The sequence below is a fragment of the Sinocyclocheilus anshuiensis genome, unplaced genomic scaffold (assembly GCF_001515605.1).
Source record: "Sinocyclocheilus anshuiensis isolate Anshui unplaced genomic scaffold, SAMN03320099.WGS_v1.1 scaffold799, whole genome shotgun sequence".
NCBI classification, from domain to species: Eukaryota; Metazoa; Chordata; class Actinopteri; order Cypriniformes; family Cyprinidae; genus Sinocyclocheilus; species Sinocyclocheilus anshuiensis.
In genome coordinates, this window is record NW_015548231.1 from 498,623 (window position 1) to 518,038 (window position 19,416).

General features: G+C 39.1%; 1 protein-coding gene across 3 annotated transcripts in view; it reads left to right on the forward strand.

Moving 5' to 3' along the window:
- Positions 1–12,760, forward strand: part of ssh1a (slingshot protein phosphatase 1a) — a 37,788-nt gene extending 25,028 nt beyond the window's left edge. For all 3 annotated transcript variants that reach the window (XM_016441788.1, XM_016441789.1, XM_016441787.1), the window contains 12 exons: positions 4,794–4,858; positions 5,949–6,070; positions 6,188–6,256; positions 6,492–6,557; positions 7,003–7,197; positions 7,664–7,757; positions 8,032–8,160; positions 8,338–8,384; positions 8,688–8,834; positions 8,931–9,131; positions 9,336–10,014; positions 10,097–12,760. In XM_016441788.1, coding sequence (XP_016297274.1) covers positions 4,794–4,858; positions 5,949–6,070; positions 6,188–6,256; positions 6,492–6,557; positions 7,003–7,197; positions 7,664–7,757; positions 8,032–8,160; positions 8,338–8,384; positions 8,688–8,834; positions 8,931–9,131; positions 9,336–10,014; positions 10,097–11,173 — 2,891 coding nt within the window. In that variant the 3' untranslated portion in view covers positions 11,174–12,760. The remainder of the gene's footprint in view (positions 1–4,793; positions 4,859–5,948; positions 6,071–6,187; positions 6,257–6,491; positions 6,558–7,002; positions 7,198–7,663; positions 7,758–8,031; positions 8,161–8,337; positions 8,385–8,687; positions 8,835–8,930; positions 9,132–9,335; positions 10,015–10,096) is intronic.
- Positions 12,761–19,416: the final 6,656 nt, after the last annotated feature.

The window sequence follows — 19,416 nt, forward strand, 5'->3', positions numbered from 1 at the left end:
TGTCCCAGACAAGTGTGTGTGTGTGTGTGTGTGTGTGTGTGTGTGTGTGTGTATTAACCAGATTAGCAGTTTAGCTCAGCATATTGGCACTGTGAGAACATCACTTCTTATAGACAAGGCACATGGGACGTCTCTCTGTTTTATGTGTTTCCTGGTGGTTTTATATACAGAGTTAACGGTTTCCTGTTTGTTCAGAAAGGAAAATATAAAAACCCTTTTTTCCCCTTTTTTATGATGTTAATATATTTTTAGGTTACACTTTATTTTGATGGTCCCCTGTTAGGTTAGGGTTAGAGGAGGGTTGACAAGTGTTAGAAGATATTAATCAGACAGTTGTAATACTTGAATGAGAGGTAGTTGGCATGTAGTTGCAAAGTTACCTATAGTCAACAGAATGTCTAAACGGGACCATCAAAATAAAATGTTGCCTATTTGAATTATTTTATTTGCCTCTAATTTATAGGATTGTTGAGGCAAGAAAGGAACATATAGGTAGAAAGGCTGTCATACTTTCTTTATAACAGTAGTTGCATACTTAACATAAATATATTAAACTTGCATACCAATTGTGAGTCATGTTTTGTCATTGATGGGGTAAGTTGTCACAGTCTGCCAGTTAAAAATCTTATTATAGGAGAATGCAAACTGTAAAACAGTTATGACAACCAATTCATGAAACAGCAGAAATATTAAAAGATAACATACAAAAATATAAAACCATTGTTTTGCCCCAATACAAATGTGTTTTTGTAAAATTATACCTGAAATATGTAGACAAGAGATATGATATAGCGGTGTGGTTTTATTGTGTTCACATGTTTGCTCAACAAATATTATAAAAATATAATGATTTCAGTTTGGAAGATAAAATTCACAAAGTTTTTAACTACAGTAGTTGTACTACAATACAACTGCAATTTTTACAATACGAAACCACTGCTAGAAAAACAAGCATTTGAAAAAGTGAAAGTGTAATTTGTGCAATTTTTAAAAAAAAAATTTTTTTTAATTATTTTTCAATTAAATTTTTTTAATTTGTAACTTTTTTAATCAACTTTGTTTTGTAATTTTCTTTCTATTTGCCATTCTTAGTAATTTATGCAAACACAATTGCATGACAACAGATGTCCTAGCCGCCATCCATCCAGCACTGTCTAACACGTGTGACACGTTGAATTTATTAAACATGCTAATTTAAAGGGATACTCCACCCCAAAATGAAAATTTTGTCATTAATCACTTACCCCCATGTCGTTCCAAACCCGTAAAAGCTTTGTTTGTCTTCGGAACACAATTTAAGATATTTTGGATGAAAACCGGGAGGCTTGTGACTGTAAATTACACTGTCAAGGTCCAGAAAAGTATGAAAGACATCGTCAGAATAGTCCATCTGCCATCAGTGGTTCAACCGTAACGTTATGAAGCGACGAGAATACTTTTTGTACGCGAAGAAAACAAAAATAACGACTTCATTCAACAATTCGTCTCCTCTGTGTCTCTCCGCATCACCGTAGCGCCATTTTGGAGAATATCCACTGAACGCAAGCAGCGTACGCTCTTCTGTGTCAGCCGAGACACAAGGATACGTTTTCTACGTGTATTTACGCTTTGATTTGAATGAAAACAGCGCATCCGTGCAGCGCGGCTGACACAGAAGAGCGTATGCTGCTTGCGTTCAGCGGATATTCTCCAAAATGGCGCTATGAAGCTTTTAGGGGTTTGGAACGACATGGGAGTAAGTGATTAATGACAAAATTTTCATTTTGGGGTGGAGTAACCCTTTAAAGTACATGTTTACTGCTAAACAGAAGGGTGTACATTTGCTCTGGGCGAATTGAATCTGTTTTGAGAGAAACTGAACACCATGCAGACACAACAAGTCCTCAGGCTTTATGCATTGACTATCTCGCCACGCTTTCAGATAGCTTGTCATATCACAGCAGGTTTAGACTTTTTTTTCTGTTATAAACCCCTGATACTATCAAGCATCTGTTATGTCAGTTGGCTAATATTATACCATCGCCTGACTTCTTGTTGGGATGCGAAGTTTCGATTTGACCGGTTTGAACGCATCAGTAGTGCTTATTACAAGCGAGTTGTTGCCGGTTTGACGAGCGGTTTTGTTTTTACATACAGTCTGACCTCAGGGCCTGTTGGAGCATCGCTTGAGTCATGAGCTTTTCGTACAGTATACGAATAATAACTCAACTACCCATCAATCACAAGAGGAACAAGACAAAGACTTCCTAAAAGTGATTTATGCAGACAGTCTAGAAGATCTGGAATTAGATTACGAGAATTAGATCATTTGAAAAAAGTACAATTGCATCAGCACTAAAAGGTGGAGAAGTCAGCTGTCTCCGTTGAGAAACTGCGGATGTCTGTGTTAGACTAGACGATGTAGGGTTTCTCTTCCTCTGTGACAGTCTAAGTACAAAATGTTCTCTGACAGTGAGAATAGCTCAGCTGTTTTCTCAACAAGACCTTACAGTTTAACATTTATTCATGAGGCAAATCCTCGGTGCTCATTCTAAATGTAAGTTAAGCTCTAAAATATCTTCTCTCCATGCTGACGTCTTTAAATGTCCTTGCATTTAGATGTTGATGACACAGATTTCCATCTTAATTTTGTCCTGTTAATTAAAAATTTTTTTTATTTTGACGTCATCAGTCACCTCTATTTGCATTCTCATGGCGCCGGCAGCCAGACAGTCAAAAATAGCATCAGTGGTGATTTATTAAACATTGACCAACTTCCTAAAGCAAGATACACTATAAATATTTGCAGATGGATTCACACCTGTACTGCTTGTCTGTTTGAGTTCTTTAGAGGACCAAGTAAAGCACAAAGACCATTAAATCGGGCATATCAAAAGGAATTACATTTTTCTTAATCTTTTGAGATGTGTTTGGGGTCGGCACAATTTTTTGTTTTAGAAGGAAGTCTTTTAGACCCACCAAGGTAATGTACAGTAAAAACGGTAATATTGTGAAATATTATTACAATTTAAAGTAACATTTTTTATTGTGATATATTTTAAAATGTAATTTATTCCTGTGGTGGCAAATCTACATTTTGTGCATCCGTGTCACATGATCCTTCAGAAATAATTCTAAAATGCTGATTGGGTTTAAATGTTTAAAATTACTCCTTTTTAAGTGAGTGCGGTTTTGAAAAGAGATAAAATTGTTTGACCTTTCAGTTAAATCATTGTTATGAGTAGATTTGGTAAAGAATAAGGTTTGGAATACTTTGATTTTAAACAAATCCTATTTCAGTGTCAGTCATAGGGATTGACTCATCATGACAACCCCTGAAATTAAATGATGAATTGCTGTCAAAATCATAACTGATGGAGAAAACTGTGTGTCAAAGTTATTAACTAATAGCTCATCCAGAAATGCAAATTCTGTCCTAATTTACTCATCCTCATGTTGTTGCAAACTTGAAAGTCTTTCTTCAGTAAAGCTAAGGTTGTAAATGATGTACTGGTCGCTCTTTTCTGTGCACTTACACTCTTAAAAATAAAGGTGCTTCAAAAGGTTCTTCAAGCGATGCCATAGAAGAACCATTCAGTCATAGGTTCTTTAAAGAACCATCTCTTTCTTACCTTTTTATAATCTGAAGAATCTTCTTTCGCCACTGAGAACCTTTTGTCAAACAGGAAGGTTCTTCAGATGTTAAAGGTTCTTTATGGAACCATTTAGACAAAAAGGTTCTTCTATGGCATCGTGAAGCACCTTTATTTTTAAGAGCGTACAGTGAATTGGAAACTATAATGATAATTCTCAAAAACAAAGCTGTGCTCTGGGATCCTGCGCTGCTTGAGCGATTCTTTTACATATCAGTTTTTTATCAGACAAGCATGTAAAGTTAGGCAAATTCTTGTCATAGAGACCCAGAAGACAGAGGGGCTTGTTTTGTTGGAGGAGAGAACATACCCTGTTCTTTTCATATGTGCTTCAAATGCAAAGCAGCCAATAAACCGTAGAGAACATCATCTGTTGTGTTGAGTGTACATGACAGGCTTTGGCTCTTAAGCTTTGAGTTTATTTGGTTTTCACGTTTTTGGCTTTGTTCTTAACCTGCTTGTGCACTTTGATTGGCCTCCCACACGTCCCACACCAGTTACATCATTGCTTCATGGATTCTGCCAAAGCTCACAAGAGTAGGAGAAGGTTTGTTTGGGTAGGACCGCACCACAGTCAGAGGTCAGAGGAGTTAGTCTGTCTGTGTTAAGGAGGAGAATGAAATGTAAACAGATCTTGTTTGGTATCTCTTATTGACTTGCATCAAAAGGGGAGGGGCTAGAGCAAGTCGAATGGCATGCTGTCAGATTTATAATTCTTGGCACAAAGGGTAGAACTTATTTGCACATACCTGTTCACAATGCGGCCGAAAGTCACTTAGTCATGTCATACATAATCATTTAATTGAATAGGATTATCTGAGATATGTAAGCATAAGAAACAACTCATTTTTCATATCTTTCCACATCCATGTGTGTTTGTACACTTTGTACTCTGGAATATCGTAAAATCAGCAGCGCTATAAAGGCGTTAATCAAAAGCATACAACATTTAAAGACTGATTTGTATCACTCAGTGGGCGTTCGTCTTGGCTCGGCTTCTCTTAGAAATCTTAGTTCACTAATATGACATCATTTTTAGTTATCTTGTTTATTTTTATGGTTGTTTTTCTTCAACGGGGTTTTGAGACGCCGCTGGTGTTAATGTAAACAAAGTAGTCGTCTTGGTTTTGTTTGGAATGTAACGCTGGTTTCACTCAACAGGCGACTTACCTCAGCATCTGCAGGTGATGATCAACATTCTTCGCTCTGAAGATCGCATCAAACTGGTGAGAGAACACGCTCCATCAATGACTAACGTTTTGGCAGTAAGGTACATGCAGTCAGGCTGAATGGGTTTCATTGTCAAAGTGTTTGCCTGAAGACTGTTTTCTTCATCGCCAAACTTTCAAAAGGGAAGTCTTAAAATGATTTAAATTTACCCTAGTGAAAAATAAATATACTAAATGTATTTGAAATACATTTATTTCATGCTAAGTATACTACAAATACATTTACACATTTCAATTACGCTGCAGTTGTACTTTTAGTATACTAAACTGGTATACTTAAAGTCTGCTAAATTGGAACAACTAATTTTGTACTTACTGCATTTTAATTGTGCGGAAGTAGAGCTGAGGTTCAACTAAAGATATGCTGAAGTATATTTGATTCTGCTAAAGTGGAACAATTGCAATTAATACTTCAGTTACACTTTAAAAACCTTGCATTTAAAGACTGATATTATTCAAAGATCATACAATCCTCATCACTAGTGAAATTAAAACACATTTTAGGCTTAATATTAAGAAATGTGCATTGTGCACAAGTGATACTCTAAATAAAGTTTAATTACAGTTTTATATCAGTAAGTCTCAAGCGATATGTCAGTTATGTTAATAGATTTGAACTATACTTAGTATAAAATAAATGTATTTTAAATATATAACTTTTTTACTAGGGTAGTAATATTAAAAATGAAGACTAAACAACATTAAACTGGCATTATTTTTTACATTTATATTTATTACAATAGAAGTACCAGAGGTGCATATCAGCGTAAATAGGAGAGCCTTATTATAATATTGCTTGACAGTGAGGGACCTTAGAGGCAAAAATTTCGAGAAACACTGCTTTTGAAGAGTTAATATATAGTGCACAAGGTTGACGAGCTTGACCGACTTATGGAGATTCTTCAAAATGCCCCTGTTGTCTTGCATAGAGAGAAAGATTATGTGAGAGTGAGTGACTAAAGGCCGAATTTTTATTTTCAGTGATTTATTCTAGAGTTCAGTATGTTAATGTTTAATATATTTTGCTTTTGCATGTGTATGTATTATGTGGGCCCTGTTTTTACACAAACCAAACTGTAATCCGCAGGCGGTGCGGTTAGAGAGTGCGTGGTCGGACCGTGTGCGGTACATGGTGGTAGTCTACACAAATGGCCGTCAAGACACTGAGGAAAACATCTTGCTGGGCATGGACTTCAGCAACAAAGACAGGTGAGACCAAATCAAATACAGTTTAGCATATCATCAAACAGACAAGTTTAAAAGTTTGTTACCTCCTGCAGGCACACTTCATTAAGTAAAATAAGGGAGTTTTTCTTTCACTTACAGTAAGAACTGCTCTATTGGGATGGTGCTGCCACTGTGGAGTGACACCAAGATTCATTTAGATGGTGATGGGTGAGTACTGCCCCCTCTGGGAATGGAAAGGAATTGCTGTTGCTGGTCTGATTACACTTCAACTTTTGATGCACCGATCTAGATAGCATGGATTATAAACTGTGTTGAATGGATTTGTCAAATGAAAATATTAACAAGTATTCCTTGTTTTTATTGTTATTTAAAAAGGTTGTAGCTCTATTGTAATGATGTATGGTATGATGGCCTTATTTAACCTCTCTTCTCATTTCTCCAGAGGCTTCAGTGTGACTTCCGCCGCGCGCACGCACATCTTCAAGCCGGTGTCAGTCCAGGCCATGTGGTGAGAAAATAACATCAATAAATAATGAACTAGAGCAATTTAAAGTTTTTCAGGTGTTCACAGGTGCTTTGGGAGTTTGACATCCTTAAATATAATAGAGCTCCACACTGCCATCTGGTGACTCTTTCAAAACTAGTACCATTGCAGTACCATGGTACAGTGAATATCATATCATCCGATGTTGTTTGATAGAAACCCTGTTGCCTTGATATATACCAAATTGCTGAATGATTGCTATCTTGGCCGTAATTTTATGTTATTTTCACTGCTTTTTGCAATTGTGGTTAAGCTCTTTATCATTGATTTGAAGTGTAGAATTATTTAAAATCAGTTTGAGATACAGTTTGATTGATTTTAAGATCACACCCTGATCTTTAAACTCCATTCTGACACTATTGGCAAAGGTCTCTCCATCTTGCTCACCTTTAACCTGCTTTTCCTTTAGGTCAGCATTGCAGATTTTACACAAGGCATGTGAGGTGTCACGAAGGTACAACTATTTCCCTGGTGGCATGGCGCTCACTTGGATGGGGTACTACGAGAGCTGTATCAGCTCTGAACAGAGCTGCATCAATGAGTGGAATGCCATGCAGGATCTGGAAACACTGCGACCAGACTCTCCTGCAGTTTTCGTTGACAAGTGAGTACAAACCCTGAAAGCCTAGTGTCCTTGACCCACCAGCAGATTTAAATTAAAATTTTGATTAGTTTGTTTGGAAGTGAGTTTTTTTTATTTTTTATTATTTCTTATTTTGTGACCAACCAAGAGCAAAAGCCAGACATATTTGTTATCACAATTGAATGTGATAGTCAAATGTCAAATGATAGGCAAATGTGATAGTCAAACAAACATAACATCAAACAAGTTATACACTCAATTCTGTTTCTTTGTAAAAATGAGTAATATATTGTTTTTTTTCCCCTTCTTTTTTATTTGGAAAAAGCTAGGATTAAACAGAAGACATGTTTATGTGTTGTTCATTGTATACAGTACATGTCATTTGGACTTTTCTGAATAATAATAATAAAAAGTTACACCCTTCACCTTAAAATGATGCTCTAACTTGAACCCTTGATTTAGGCTGTGCTATGTTTCTGTTCCTCAGGCCAACAGAGAGGGAGAGAACAGAATGTCTAATCAAAGCCAAACTCAGGAGTATCATGATGTGCCAGGACCTTGAAAATGTCACGTCCAAAGAGGTCAGCAGGAAATGCAGAGAGTGCATAAAAAGTGTCAAAACGGGCCCTTCTCCTCAAAATCTGATCATAAGTGGTCATAGGAGACACAGGTTCCAGCAATGCGTCTCGGCTGGCCTCTTGTGATCAGATTGTCTGAGATGGATCTTACATGTACATTTAGTCATTTAGCAGACGCTTTTATCCAAAGCGACTTACAAATGAGGATCTTGATAGCAGGGTTTATAACAGAACATTTGTTGAGACTAAGTCAATAACTGTGTGTATTTTTCCTTAGATTCGTAATGTGCTGGAGAAACAGATGAACTGCAACCTAAAAGAGTACAAAGAGTTCATTGACAATGAGATGCTGCTTATTCTTGGCCAGATGGACAAAGCCACGCTCATCTTTGACCACCTCTATCTGGTTAGTGCTGCTTTTATTAGACCTGCCAATTCCCACTGCATCCCCCCCCCTTTTTATTGCCATTCCTCTAGCTCAAGCTTGTTAGTTCTGTGGCAGGACAGATGGCTTTTGTCATATATGGGGCATTGGATGCCAATTTCCCTAAAAAGCCTGTGACATGCATCGTTCGTCTTTCAGGGTTCTGAATGGAATGCTTCAAATCTAGAGGAGCTTCAGGAAACTGGGTGAGTTTTACCTGTATTGACATCCGTGCTTGCTTTCCTCCCGTGCTGTTGTTACTCTTAAGACACTGCTTCTTTAAATGGGTTAATGCTAGGTAAAGGTGAAAGTTTAAGGTAGGTGTGTATTGTATCGCCTCTTAAAGGGCAACATTTTCTCCTGTTTCAGCTAAAGTTCAGAGTAAATCCATCAAAGCTGTTACTTTTTAAGCAGGGTTTATTTTTAGTACCTGATCTAAGGAATAAAAATAAACTTTTCTATTGTCGTCCTGATGTAATTTGTGATCTCTAAATGCATTGCTGTTTTAGGGTGGGCTACATCTTAAATGTTACGCGGGAAATAGATAACTTTTTCCCAGGAACATTTTGCTACCACAACGTCCGAGTGTATGACGACGAGACCACAGACTTACTGGCCCACTGGAACGATACTTACAACTTCATTGTCAAAGCAAAGTAAGGCTCTATTTTAGATTTTTCTCTTTACAAATAAGCAGCATACTTGGCTCTTTCGATGTGACTTTTCACACTCTCATGTTCTGTACTCTGCAGAAAGAATCAGTCCAAATGCTTGGTTCACTGTAAGATGGGTGTAAGCCGCTCGGCATCTACAGTGATAGCATATGCCATGAAAGAGTACGGCTGGTCTCTGGAGAAAGCGTATAACTTTGTCAAACAGAAACGCAGTATCACCCGTCCCAATGCCAGCTTCATGAGACAGCTGGCAGAGTATGAGGGCATACTGGATGCCAGGTGCAAGAGAAGTTTCCTTTATTGATGTTTGGTGTGTGTATTTGTAGTAAAAGTTTTCCCACAAAACGAAAATTGTCATCATTTACTCGTACAGTTTTTTTTTTTTATTCAATGAATGTCAATAGGGTCCAATGATGGATTACAATTTTTGGGTGAACTATCCCTTTAATCCTTTTTTAACCCTTTGTATACTTTTCCCTTCAGTAAGCAGCGCCGTAACCGACTGTGGCACCCTGATTCAGATTGCGATCATCCTGATTGCCAGCAAGCTGCTGCCCCTTGCTGTGTGAACTCCGAGACTGTGGATCATGTCACGCCAGAGCCCACGAACCCCCGAGTCACCGTAAGCTGCGAGCCTACTGCCCACTCCTCTCCAATTAGCCTAGATCTGGACCCCAGCCACCCGCAAAACTACCACTATTACTTCCGTTGCTTGTCAGACTCAGCCCTCGACAGCGACCCTTCCACACCAATCCATGCACCGCCTCTGGTGGACGTAGATCGCGTCTACATCGAGGTTGCAGATGTGGAGCAAGATGCGCTCCTCGACAATGAAACCTTCGAGGGGCGCGAGGGTCTTCCTTTACCACACTTCGGTGTACCAGGAGAGGGCACAGCCGCTCAGACCTGTTCTCGAGGGGCAGAGCCACTAGAGGAACTACGTCTGTGGCTGGAGTTCAGCACGGTGGAGGAGGAGGATGAAGAGGAGGCTCAGAAAGAGCAAGCAGAAATGGAGGCGTTAGCAGAGGGAGCGAAGAGAGTAGATGGGAATGATAGTGAAGAGTTGTCACATGAAAAGGGGATTGATCTCGCAAGCCTGAACCATCTGTGCAACGAGAACTCCAGCAACAACAACCACCTCAAAACGCAACAAAATCTTACTGTGAGTATCTCACATAATTGTATCACTGCTCTGTTACATGTAATTTGTGTTACATAGTTTCTCCTTGTCTTTTCTTGTTCAGGAAAGTGCCCATCTGAAGCAGCATCGTTCTGGTTCATCGTTCGCTTCCAAGCCCACCCAGAGTGCTTTGTTGGAGGCTAACAGACGAGGCCTTGCCCCTTTACCCCTCAACAGTGTGCCCAGTATCTCAATTCAGACGCCACCCTGTGCCAACTTGTCCGTGACAGCCAAGTGTGGCAAACTTGCCTCAGATCTGTGCCTTGATGCCAATGCAATGCCCTTAGGGCATAAAGATAAGCCAGAAAGCACATCTCTTGACCAAGAAACTGAGAACCGGACAATGCTGCTTGAAGCCAAAGGGGAAGGAGATTCCAGGCAGAAAGAGATTGATGCACAAGGTTCCTCAGCTCTACTCAGGAACGAAAGAGAGATAAAGGGTTTGGAGAAGGCAGAGGTGTCTTGTTCTGTGCAACAGCAAGAGACTCTGCTACAGCTGCAACGCTCTGGCCTCGTTCGCCGACGAAAAGAGCGCTTGGAAAAACTTTCCGGCCTCTTTCAGGAGCGTGCACGTGCAAATGAGCAACAGGGATGCAACGGTTCAAGCAAACCTGAGGATGCAATGAACAATTCCAGTGATTCAACCGACCCTTTCCACAGGCCCTTTGGAGCACGGACAGATTTCGCTAATGAAGCGGCAGCGCCGCTGACGAACGAGGCTTTGCTGGCGGTCCTCGGTTCGGGCGGCTTGACGCCGGTCTCGTCCCCGCACGGTTCCACGCTCACTCGCAGCTCCAGCAGCGACAGCCTCCGCAGCGTCCGTGGCAAACCGGGCCTTGTGCGCCAACGTACGCAAGAAATCGAAGCCCGAATGCGACTCGCAGGACTCACTGTACCTTCTCGACTGAAACGCTCCAACTCGCTCGCCAAACTGGGCAGCCTAACCTTCTCATCTGAGGACTTGTGCTCAGCATGCTCCTCCGACGCCGGGACCCTTCTCATGCTCTCGTTGTCCCCAGAACCCGAGCGCTCGCTCAGCCCAGAATGGGCCAGACCCTGGCCCTCTTCCTCCTCCTCGACCTCCACAAACATAGAGGTCTTCAACCAAGGTGAAGCAGGACCTGAAGAGTCCAAGAGCTGACAGCGGGAGATTTTAGCACAACAGTACCTTTGGTTTCAGCTTCACTTGCAGCAGTTACTCTGAGATATTTATAGATTTTTTTAAACATTTCAGCCACTTGGGAACGTTGGCCATTCACGGAAGAGTGAACATGAGTGGAAGAGTGTCTTCTACAAAAGAATTGCTTTCTGTTATGAATATAAACAATATTCAATAGGTAAAATTCTGGACAGGCTTTCGTTGCATGGAACCCAAATGGATGTGTATTGCACTGACTGACGAACAGTTTGTGAGGTTTTCACTGCTCTTCCTCTCTGCTGTTCTGAAGCAAAATAAGCACTCGCCATCCCAGAGGCTGTTACTTGAAAGCGTCGAAATAGACCATTGTGTAATGTTTCCATCAGCCCACCCATTTATCGCTCCATAAATCACTTATTTGTGGCCCAGTATGAGTCACAGATTCCTTCGGACATGGTCACACATTTGAAAAGGGTTTTCAAATCATACACCCTGCTGTGTTTTTGCTTCCTGGCTGGACGGTAAAAGGAAATGGACTCTTTGCAGTGATTAGGAAAGTTCTTTGTGTGCCAATGGACACTTTTATCATTCGCAGAGCACTGATGATTCACTCGCAGGTTTCAAACCAATACCTCATTACCAGTACAGTACTGCTCAGATCACGAAACAGAACGACTGGCAGCACTTCAGTGTTCACACACAGCTCAGTGTGTGTGGAGGCTCATTAGGAAAGAGCACATTCGTTTGGGATTCTTCCGTCTTTCTAATACTTGATGAGGAGGGTGAGGAAAGACAATAATTTCGAAGGAAAAAGAAAATCAGAGGCGACTTCAAGCTGCTGTTCTCCTTCCACTGAAACGTTCATACATGCAGTTGCTGTTCTCATGAATGTGACTGTCCATGTTGCTGTCAAAATAGCAGTAGGGTTTTTGGGAAGTGTTTGGGTCACTATTACTATTACAGTCTCTAATAGCACATACATGTACTTGTAAAGATTTTATATCAAAGGGAGCTCCTCCATTGTAGTTTCTCTAGCACCTCTCTGCTCCGTGTTTCCAAATGCGATACAAATCAGTAATTTACCCAGGTATAGAACGACGACTGTTATTTTTAAAGACTTGTTACCTTTGTTCCAGAGGCTGTTGTCCTGTTTGTACTTGCTGTCAGTTTTCCGCAATGAAATCAATGGAAGGTAGATTGGCTTCTGAATCAAATCTATACAGAAGTAGAACTGAAGAAGAACGCTCCGAAACAAGATCAAACAACACTTACAAGTCAAAGATGTGGCTTGGTTTCAATAACTGTTCAACTGTGAGTGTGTGTATCTGTATGGGTGAATCTCACAAAAGCATGTCCTGCTCACAAAAGAGAAAAACTAAGAAATCATATTTCGGATGTATGAAACTGCAACAATATTTTTTATAACCATTAACATTTTAAAAATGTTTTACTTGTTTTTTTTTTATTTAGTTTGTTTGTTTGTTTTCTTTCCTGTGAGCAATTCCCATTACTCTCAGTGATGATTCCCTTTAGATTCTCATCAATGAAGTGCAATAAAAATACTGTAATACAATAATATTAGTTTTTAAACTGGCATAAAATAATTTTTTAATCTAAATAATAAATTGATAATATATAATTTTGCAATATAGTAAAAAGAAGTTACATTATTTTAATTGAAAATGGATTTAAAAAAAATAGGAGTCATTTTATACGTTTTTTTTGGATTTTATAGACTTTATTTGATATTTGCGTTGAAATTTGTCCCAGACATGGTTCTTGACAGTGAGATTCCCCTTTATGTGTGTCTTAGTCTGAGCACGCTTTCCATAGCAATTTATGTGATCACAAAAGCTTTGATAAATGACATTTGTTCATGTCCATGTGTCAACATGCCTTTATTTACCAATCAGCTTGTGTTGAAGTACTTGAGGTTTATTATGCAGCATACTTTTCCAATATTTTTTAAAACTGATTTCATACATGTATCTATGCTACCACTTCGAGTTTAAGCAACAGAAATGTGAAGTTTGCGAGTGTGTGCGAGTGAGCGGTGCCTTGCACAGCGGCTACACCGCTACTGTGAACTATTTATGAACATAAACCCTTTCAGAGTGCGTGTGTGTGTGTGTGTGTGTGTGTGTGTGTGTGTGTGTGTGTGTGTGTGTGTGTGTGTGTGTGTGTGTGTGTGTGTGTGTGTGTGTGTGTGTGTGTGTGTGTGTGTGTGTGTGTGTGTGTGTGTGTGTGTGCTTTAATGTTAAAAACATGAGCAGGCTCATAGTATACACACACTCTCCACCTCTACACACACAGCAATACACTGTATGTAAATATATATGTTGGTCATATAACAGAATTTCTGGAAGTTCATGGTACTTGCATCTGAAAGTCAACTTGAGTCAGTTCCCCTGTCCTGTAGGAGATGCTTGCCTGAATGATTTTTGGTTGATTGAACGAGTCCCAACACTATTTAATCTTTCTTCTGTGGACTGAAGACTTTATTGTTGTATTAGATAAAATAGAAAAGGATCATTGATATTTGGCATTATTTCCTTTTAATTAAAGAGGAAGACACTGCAAACTCATCAAAGTTGTCGCCAAGTTTTGGAGGGTTTTTCTTTCCAAAGGAGCTAGGAAAGATTTGATGCTATTCAAGTATGAAGTGATAACCAAAGTTTTGCATTGAGGATCAATATTAAATGCCACATTTGTTGATGCTGATGCTGTAGATTCAAGCTATCTGCACTGGTCTGTTCCCAAATCATCCACTGACTTTCCTCTAGTTGGTTATTGAGCCTCTTTTTTTTTGTCAAATAGCAATGCTGTTAAATTGCGATGCTCACCAAATAGGGAGCACTCGCTCCTCATCCGGTCACCATTGTTATCGCTATTAAGTATGCAGTAATTTTGTCCTTTGTACTGCAGATTTGCTGTAGTTTCAATGCATATTGCACTTTGTACATTTTGTTGATGGTATGTGTTTATTATGGGAATAAATGTTTTCTTTCAGTCTTTGTTTTTCTTGTCATGTTTGCTACATTTACTTGCAGAATGCTTCGATCTGACTCTGATTTGATTGGCCAAGGGCACTTTAGTATTCTGACATCACAGGGTGCCATCTGTGCTCTATCAGTATATTCTGGCATGGCTGTGCAGTTATGCAACTACAGGCTAGACCTCGCTGCATACGTGACGTCAGAGGTTTTACCGCAGGCTTTGAGGCTGTAGGAAAGACAGGGTGATTAATGACTATCTGATCTTCTCAGAATAAGTTCGGTCATTGCATTTCATTTTCTTGTTAACGGATGAAATTTTAGCTGGTACTTCTTTTTTGTAAAGGAAAAAGAACCTGCAGGCAGAAATAGAGTTATGACAGTGAAGAAAAATACACATTTGTTGTCATTTATGATCAGAGGATAGAGATGCATTGTTTTGATTTGATTTTGTATTTAATAGTTATTGATATGGTAAGTAAGTGATGCAGTGGCCTTAAATGTATTTGTACACTCTTGTCACATTTAAAAATGTCTGAATGTCATTTCATTAGATATTTTATGGCATCTGCAAACAAATGTGGCTTTAGAATTTTTTTTTTTTTTTACATTTCTGGACACAAAGTGTCTAAATGCCATTATATATTACTGTTGTTTTATCAGTTTAAACTGAACAAATTTTTGGTATGTTTTGATTAAAACGTGCTTGTAAAAACAAACAATCAAAAAAACATTTTAATATGCTGATTTGGCACTCAAAAACATTTCTTATTAATATTTTTGCAGAAAATATTATTATTACTAAATAATAATAATATTAAGAAACAAATATTAATATTAAAATATCTTTAGGAGTAGTTGTTGAATAGAAAATTCAAAAGAACATCATTTGATATAGAAATGTTTTGGAATATTATCAGTGTCTTTACTGTCAGTTTTGTCCAATTTAAAGGGGTCATATGATGTGATTTCAATTTTTCCTCTCTTTGAAGTGATACAAGCTCTTGGTGCATAAAGAAGATCTGTAAAGTTACAAAGACTAAAGTCTCAAATCCAAAGAGATATTCTTTATAAAAGTTAAGAGTCAACCACGCCTACCTAAAACGGCTCGTTCTAACACGCCCCCACATGTCTATGTCACGATGTGGGAAGATTTGCATAACGCCGCCCAAATGTTCACGCAAAGAAAGAAGGCGTAACTTTTATTCTTGCTTTAGTATTGTTGCTGCCGCCATGTCGTGAAGACGCTGTGTGTTTCGTTGTGAAAGTGAAACTACTTTGTTTGTCCTTCCAAAAGAGGACGATATCCGCTTCGTCATGCCTAGAGCTGATCCGTGCTGGTCGCTGAGGAAATACATCAACTTCGCACTGTGGATCGCCGGATCGGCTTTCACCGTGGACGAAGTGGAGTCCAGCCCGGGGTCGTCACATGTGGTTGCTGCAAGCCCGCCGGCTGTGCCGTTCTCTAGCCCGCCCGCCGCCGCAGAATTTTCCACTGACGATTGAAACGCGAGTTTTGAGCAGTGTAGAGTAGCGCTTGTTGTTTGTCATTTCTCCGATCACAAACGTAGACATGGTTTTATGTTTACGCGGCGCGATGCAACGCGTAAAAAGACGATATAAGTCATTAAAATCCGTAATTATGTCCCCACTGCAACAAATACCTAGTTTATAATGGGTTTTAATGTTTTTGTCTAGTCGCTCCGGCCTGACAGGGCATCACAGTATGGTGAGGGGCGTAACATTTCCGTCACACGATTGAGGTATTGCTGAATAAAAAAATATTCATTTCTTTTATAAAAATTCTTACTTCATACTATGTTTATGTGTGTACGTGTATTAAGTATTTAAGAAATAAATTCATTTATAATAATTTAACAATAATTGCCACTTGGTTTGACATTTTCTTATATAATGCAGTGTCATTCTTACATTTTGATGTGTGGGTTAAGTGTCCAAGTACTTTGTAAGATCTGTAAAATACCTCGATATTCAGCAGGTTCTTCCACAGCAGCCTGCAATTCTACTTCTGTATGTCCCGTTTTCTCTCTTCAGCCTCAGTGTCTGGTGAACTGTGTGCTGAAGTCATTTCTCCTTTATTATTATCTGAGAGAGAAGGAGAGCATCCTGTTATGATCATTGCCATGGCAACCAGTCGCATAACAGGGAGATTTATAAGGCTTTGTTCCTTTGTTTTTGCAGCTTCTTTTCAGGCGAACTTTATCTGTCAGTATCTCTCGACAGGATCTATACTCCCTCCTAACTTGTGAATCATATCAGGAAACTTTCACTAAACTTTGACCGTGGAGACTGGTGCTTGGCTGTAATACTGACAGGGTGGTACCATACTGATACCATGCTCTCCTCACTTCCTGTATCTCTGTTACCATGACTTTCAGTGTCTCAGTCTACACAGACTTTACGATTAATGCTATTTTGAGAGAAGCAAAGAGCACCAAGACAGTCTCACTCCTACTTTGTATCATTGCACCCTTGGTGAAATGCGTGTTGGATTTGATCAAAGGAATGCAGCTCAAAAAAAAAAAAAAAAAAAAGTCCCAGAGCAATTTAATCTGTACGTAAAAAAGAACCAAAGTGAACACAGAGGGAGTGATTCTTAAACTGAGAATAACTATGAAGTGCTCTGTGGACACATGAACTGTAATAGGATATAAAGCATATACAGATCACAGCTCAGTAAAGCTGCTGCGGGTTAAAAGAGGAGTCTGCTGATGTCATGTTTTGTGCTTTGAATAAAGGCCTTTGCTTTGAGAAACAGCATTCTGAAGGACTGGGACAGATCTGTTATTATTAATACTATTAAGTCAGATGTTTTATTAGGCACAGATCAGCAGAAAAAGAAAAACCTGTCATCATTTTCTCCGCCTTATTTTGGTTCAAACCTGCCTTTCTTTTTCGTGGAACATAAAAGGAGCTGTTAGGCTGTTCATGTTGCTATTTTCCGTGTCCAAAAACGGCGAACACCTTAAAGGTGACATATCATGAAAAAGAGATATGACTTTTTCTGAGTTTAAGTGCTAGAATCGGGTCTTCGGTGCATCTACCAACCCAGAAAACGTGAAAAAGAACAACCCACTAAATTATGTTTGGTAAGCCTTCGATTTCTCTCCCCCTGTGACGTAGAAAGGACATCTTATAATATTATAGCAAACTTGTATTTGACAGTTTAAGTGCAATTAGACTTGAAAGAGAACTTAGTTTAGTACTCACATGCCGTGTGACAGCCGCTTTCTGTGTGCGTGCTCAGAAAACTGTATATCAGAAGCATATCATGATTTCAGCGCCATAGACACGATAATCAAAACCAAACAGATGTTTTTTTAGCACAGTATCTGAGGTATGAGATGTAAAGGTGCAGCTCTATTCTGGAAAAGGGGGCGGGGAGCAGCAGCTCATTTGCATTTAAAGAGACATGCAGAAAAACAGCTTGTTTCTGCTTCCACTCAATTTAGCCATTTTCAAAATGATATAATAAATGATCTGTGGGGTATTTTGAGCTGACATCACAGACGCATTCTGGTGACAACTGATTCTTATATTACATATCGTAAAAAGGGGCATGAAAGGTCTCCTTTAAAACGATTTCAAGTCTGTTGAAATCATATGATCTCGTGCTAGAAATGGACCGAAACTGAAGTCGTTATTTTCTTAAAGTCTTTGACATTTGTCAATGACATCATTTGTTGTTATCAAAAATAGAGATTCCAAAAGAGCGTTTCTGCAGCCATGCCATAGAAGAACCATTTTTGGTTCCCCAAAGAACCTTTCAATGAGGAACCATTTTTTTGTGAAATGGAAAGGTTTAATAGATGTTAAAGGTCCTTCATGGAACCATAAATGCCAAGAAAGAGTGTAGCATGAACCATGGCTCTCATTTTATGATTCTTTTTCTCATTTTTGGACTCCCTGGTGTCCATCCACTTTTATGGTATGGAAAATAGCAGTGTGGACATTCTGCTTAACATCTCCTTTTTTGTTCTTCAGTGCTAAGGAGATCATACAAGATGAACAAACGAACGCAAAAATGTAATTTTTGGGTGAACTGTCCTTTAAACATCTAATTGCCTAAGTTGTTGTGCTTCTATACAGGGAGAGGACTAACTTACTGCATTAGGCAAATGTGACTGTGACATCACAAGAGAGTAATAAAAGCCCATTTGCCAGCAGAACTCAGCCAGAACATCCATCCATCCAACAAAGAGTGGTCTTGTCCTGGAGTTACGGTGCAGTCACAGGAGTATCGGTGAGTATCCACTTCTTTACTTGAGACACACTGTTACCTTAGAAGCTGATTCTGTGGTGTGCCGTGAATAGAATCTATAGTTACTTGGATTTTGGATCTGAACACTTGTCGACTGAGACAATAAGCTTTCTGAGACAGTGGAGAGATGTTTCTTATAGTTGTTGTTCATGTTATTTGGATTCTGCAAACATGGGAGAGGCAGTGAGCCACAAGGAAATCAAGTGACTTGCCTTAAGTGTCAGGGTGGTGGATGCAGCACAATGGTGCCGTTGTGGAGGTTTAGGATGGGATGGTCTTGCACGAAGAATCCTGTCCCTGTCTGCACACACTTTGCAGAGAATTTAAAGAGGAACTGTTAAAAGTCTAATAAATGATTAATGCTACTACTATCCCATTTAACAACAACTGTCTGATATATAAACCAGTGACCTTACACAGAAAAAACCTGGAGGAAGTTTTAATTTTGAGCTACGAGACAATGTAATATGAGCAAATGAATCATCTGTTCTAGTCTGTCCTAGGACAGGGTTGAAAACGTCACTGTATAGCCACGTTTCAACTTTGCTGAACTGTCAGATGACGAGGAAGCCTCCAGTTCTGCGTGCGAGTTCCTGTAAACGTGTTTGTGAGGGCTCTCAATGCAGATGAACAGGAAACACATCGTCACTTTAAAGACTTATATTTTGTATGTGTTTACAGTAGAGGCCTTCTGCATTACTCCTACTGTAAATGTATGCGTATGTTCTACATGTTACTTCGAGACTAAATTCTAGCTGCACTTCAAATTTAAGCACATATTTCTCAGAAAATGTCATGTGTACCATGTGTGTCCTCATGAATCATAAAATAACAGGATGCTTAAATTAGTCAGTATTTAATAGTCAATATTTATATGCAATGAAAGATACATTTTTAAATAAAAGATCTTTTTTTTTTGTTGTTTCACTATTAGCCCTATTTCTCAAAATTGTAATATATATATATATATA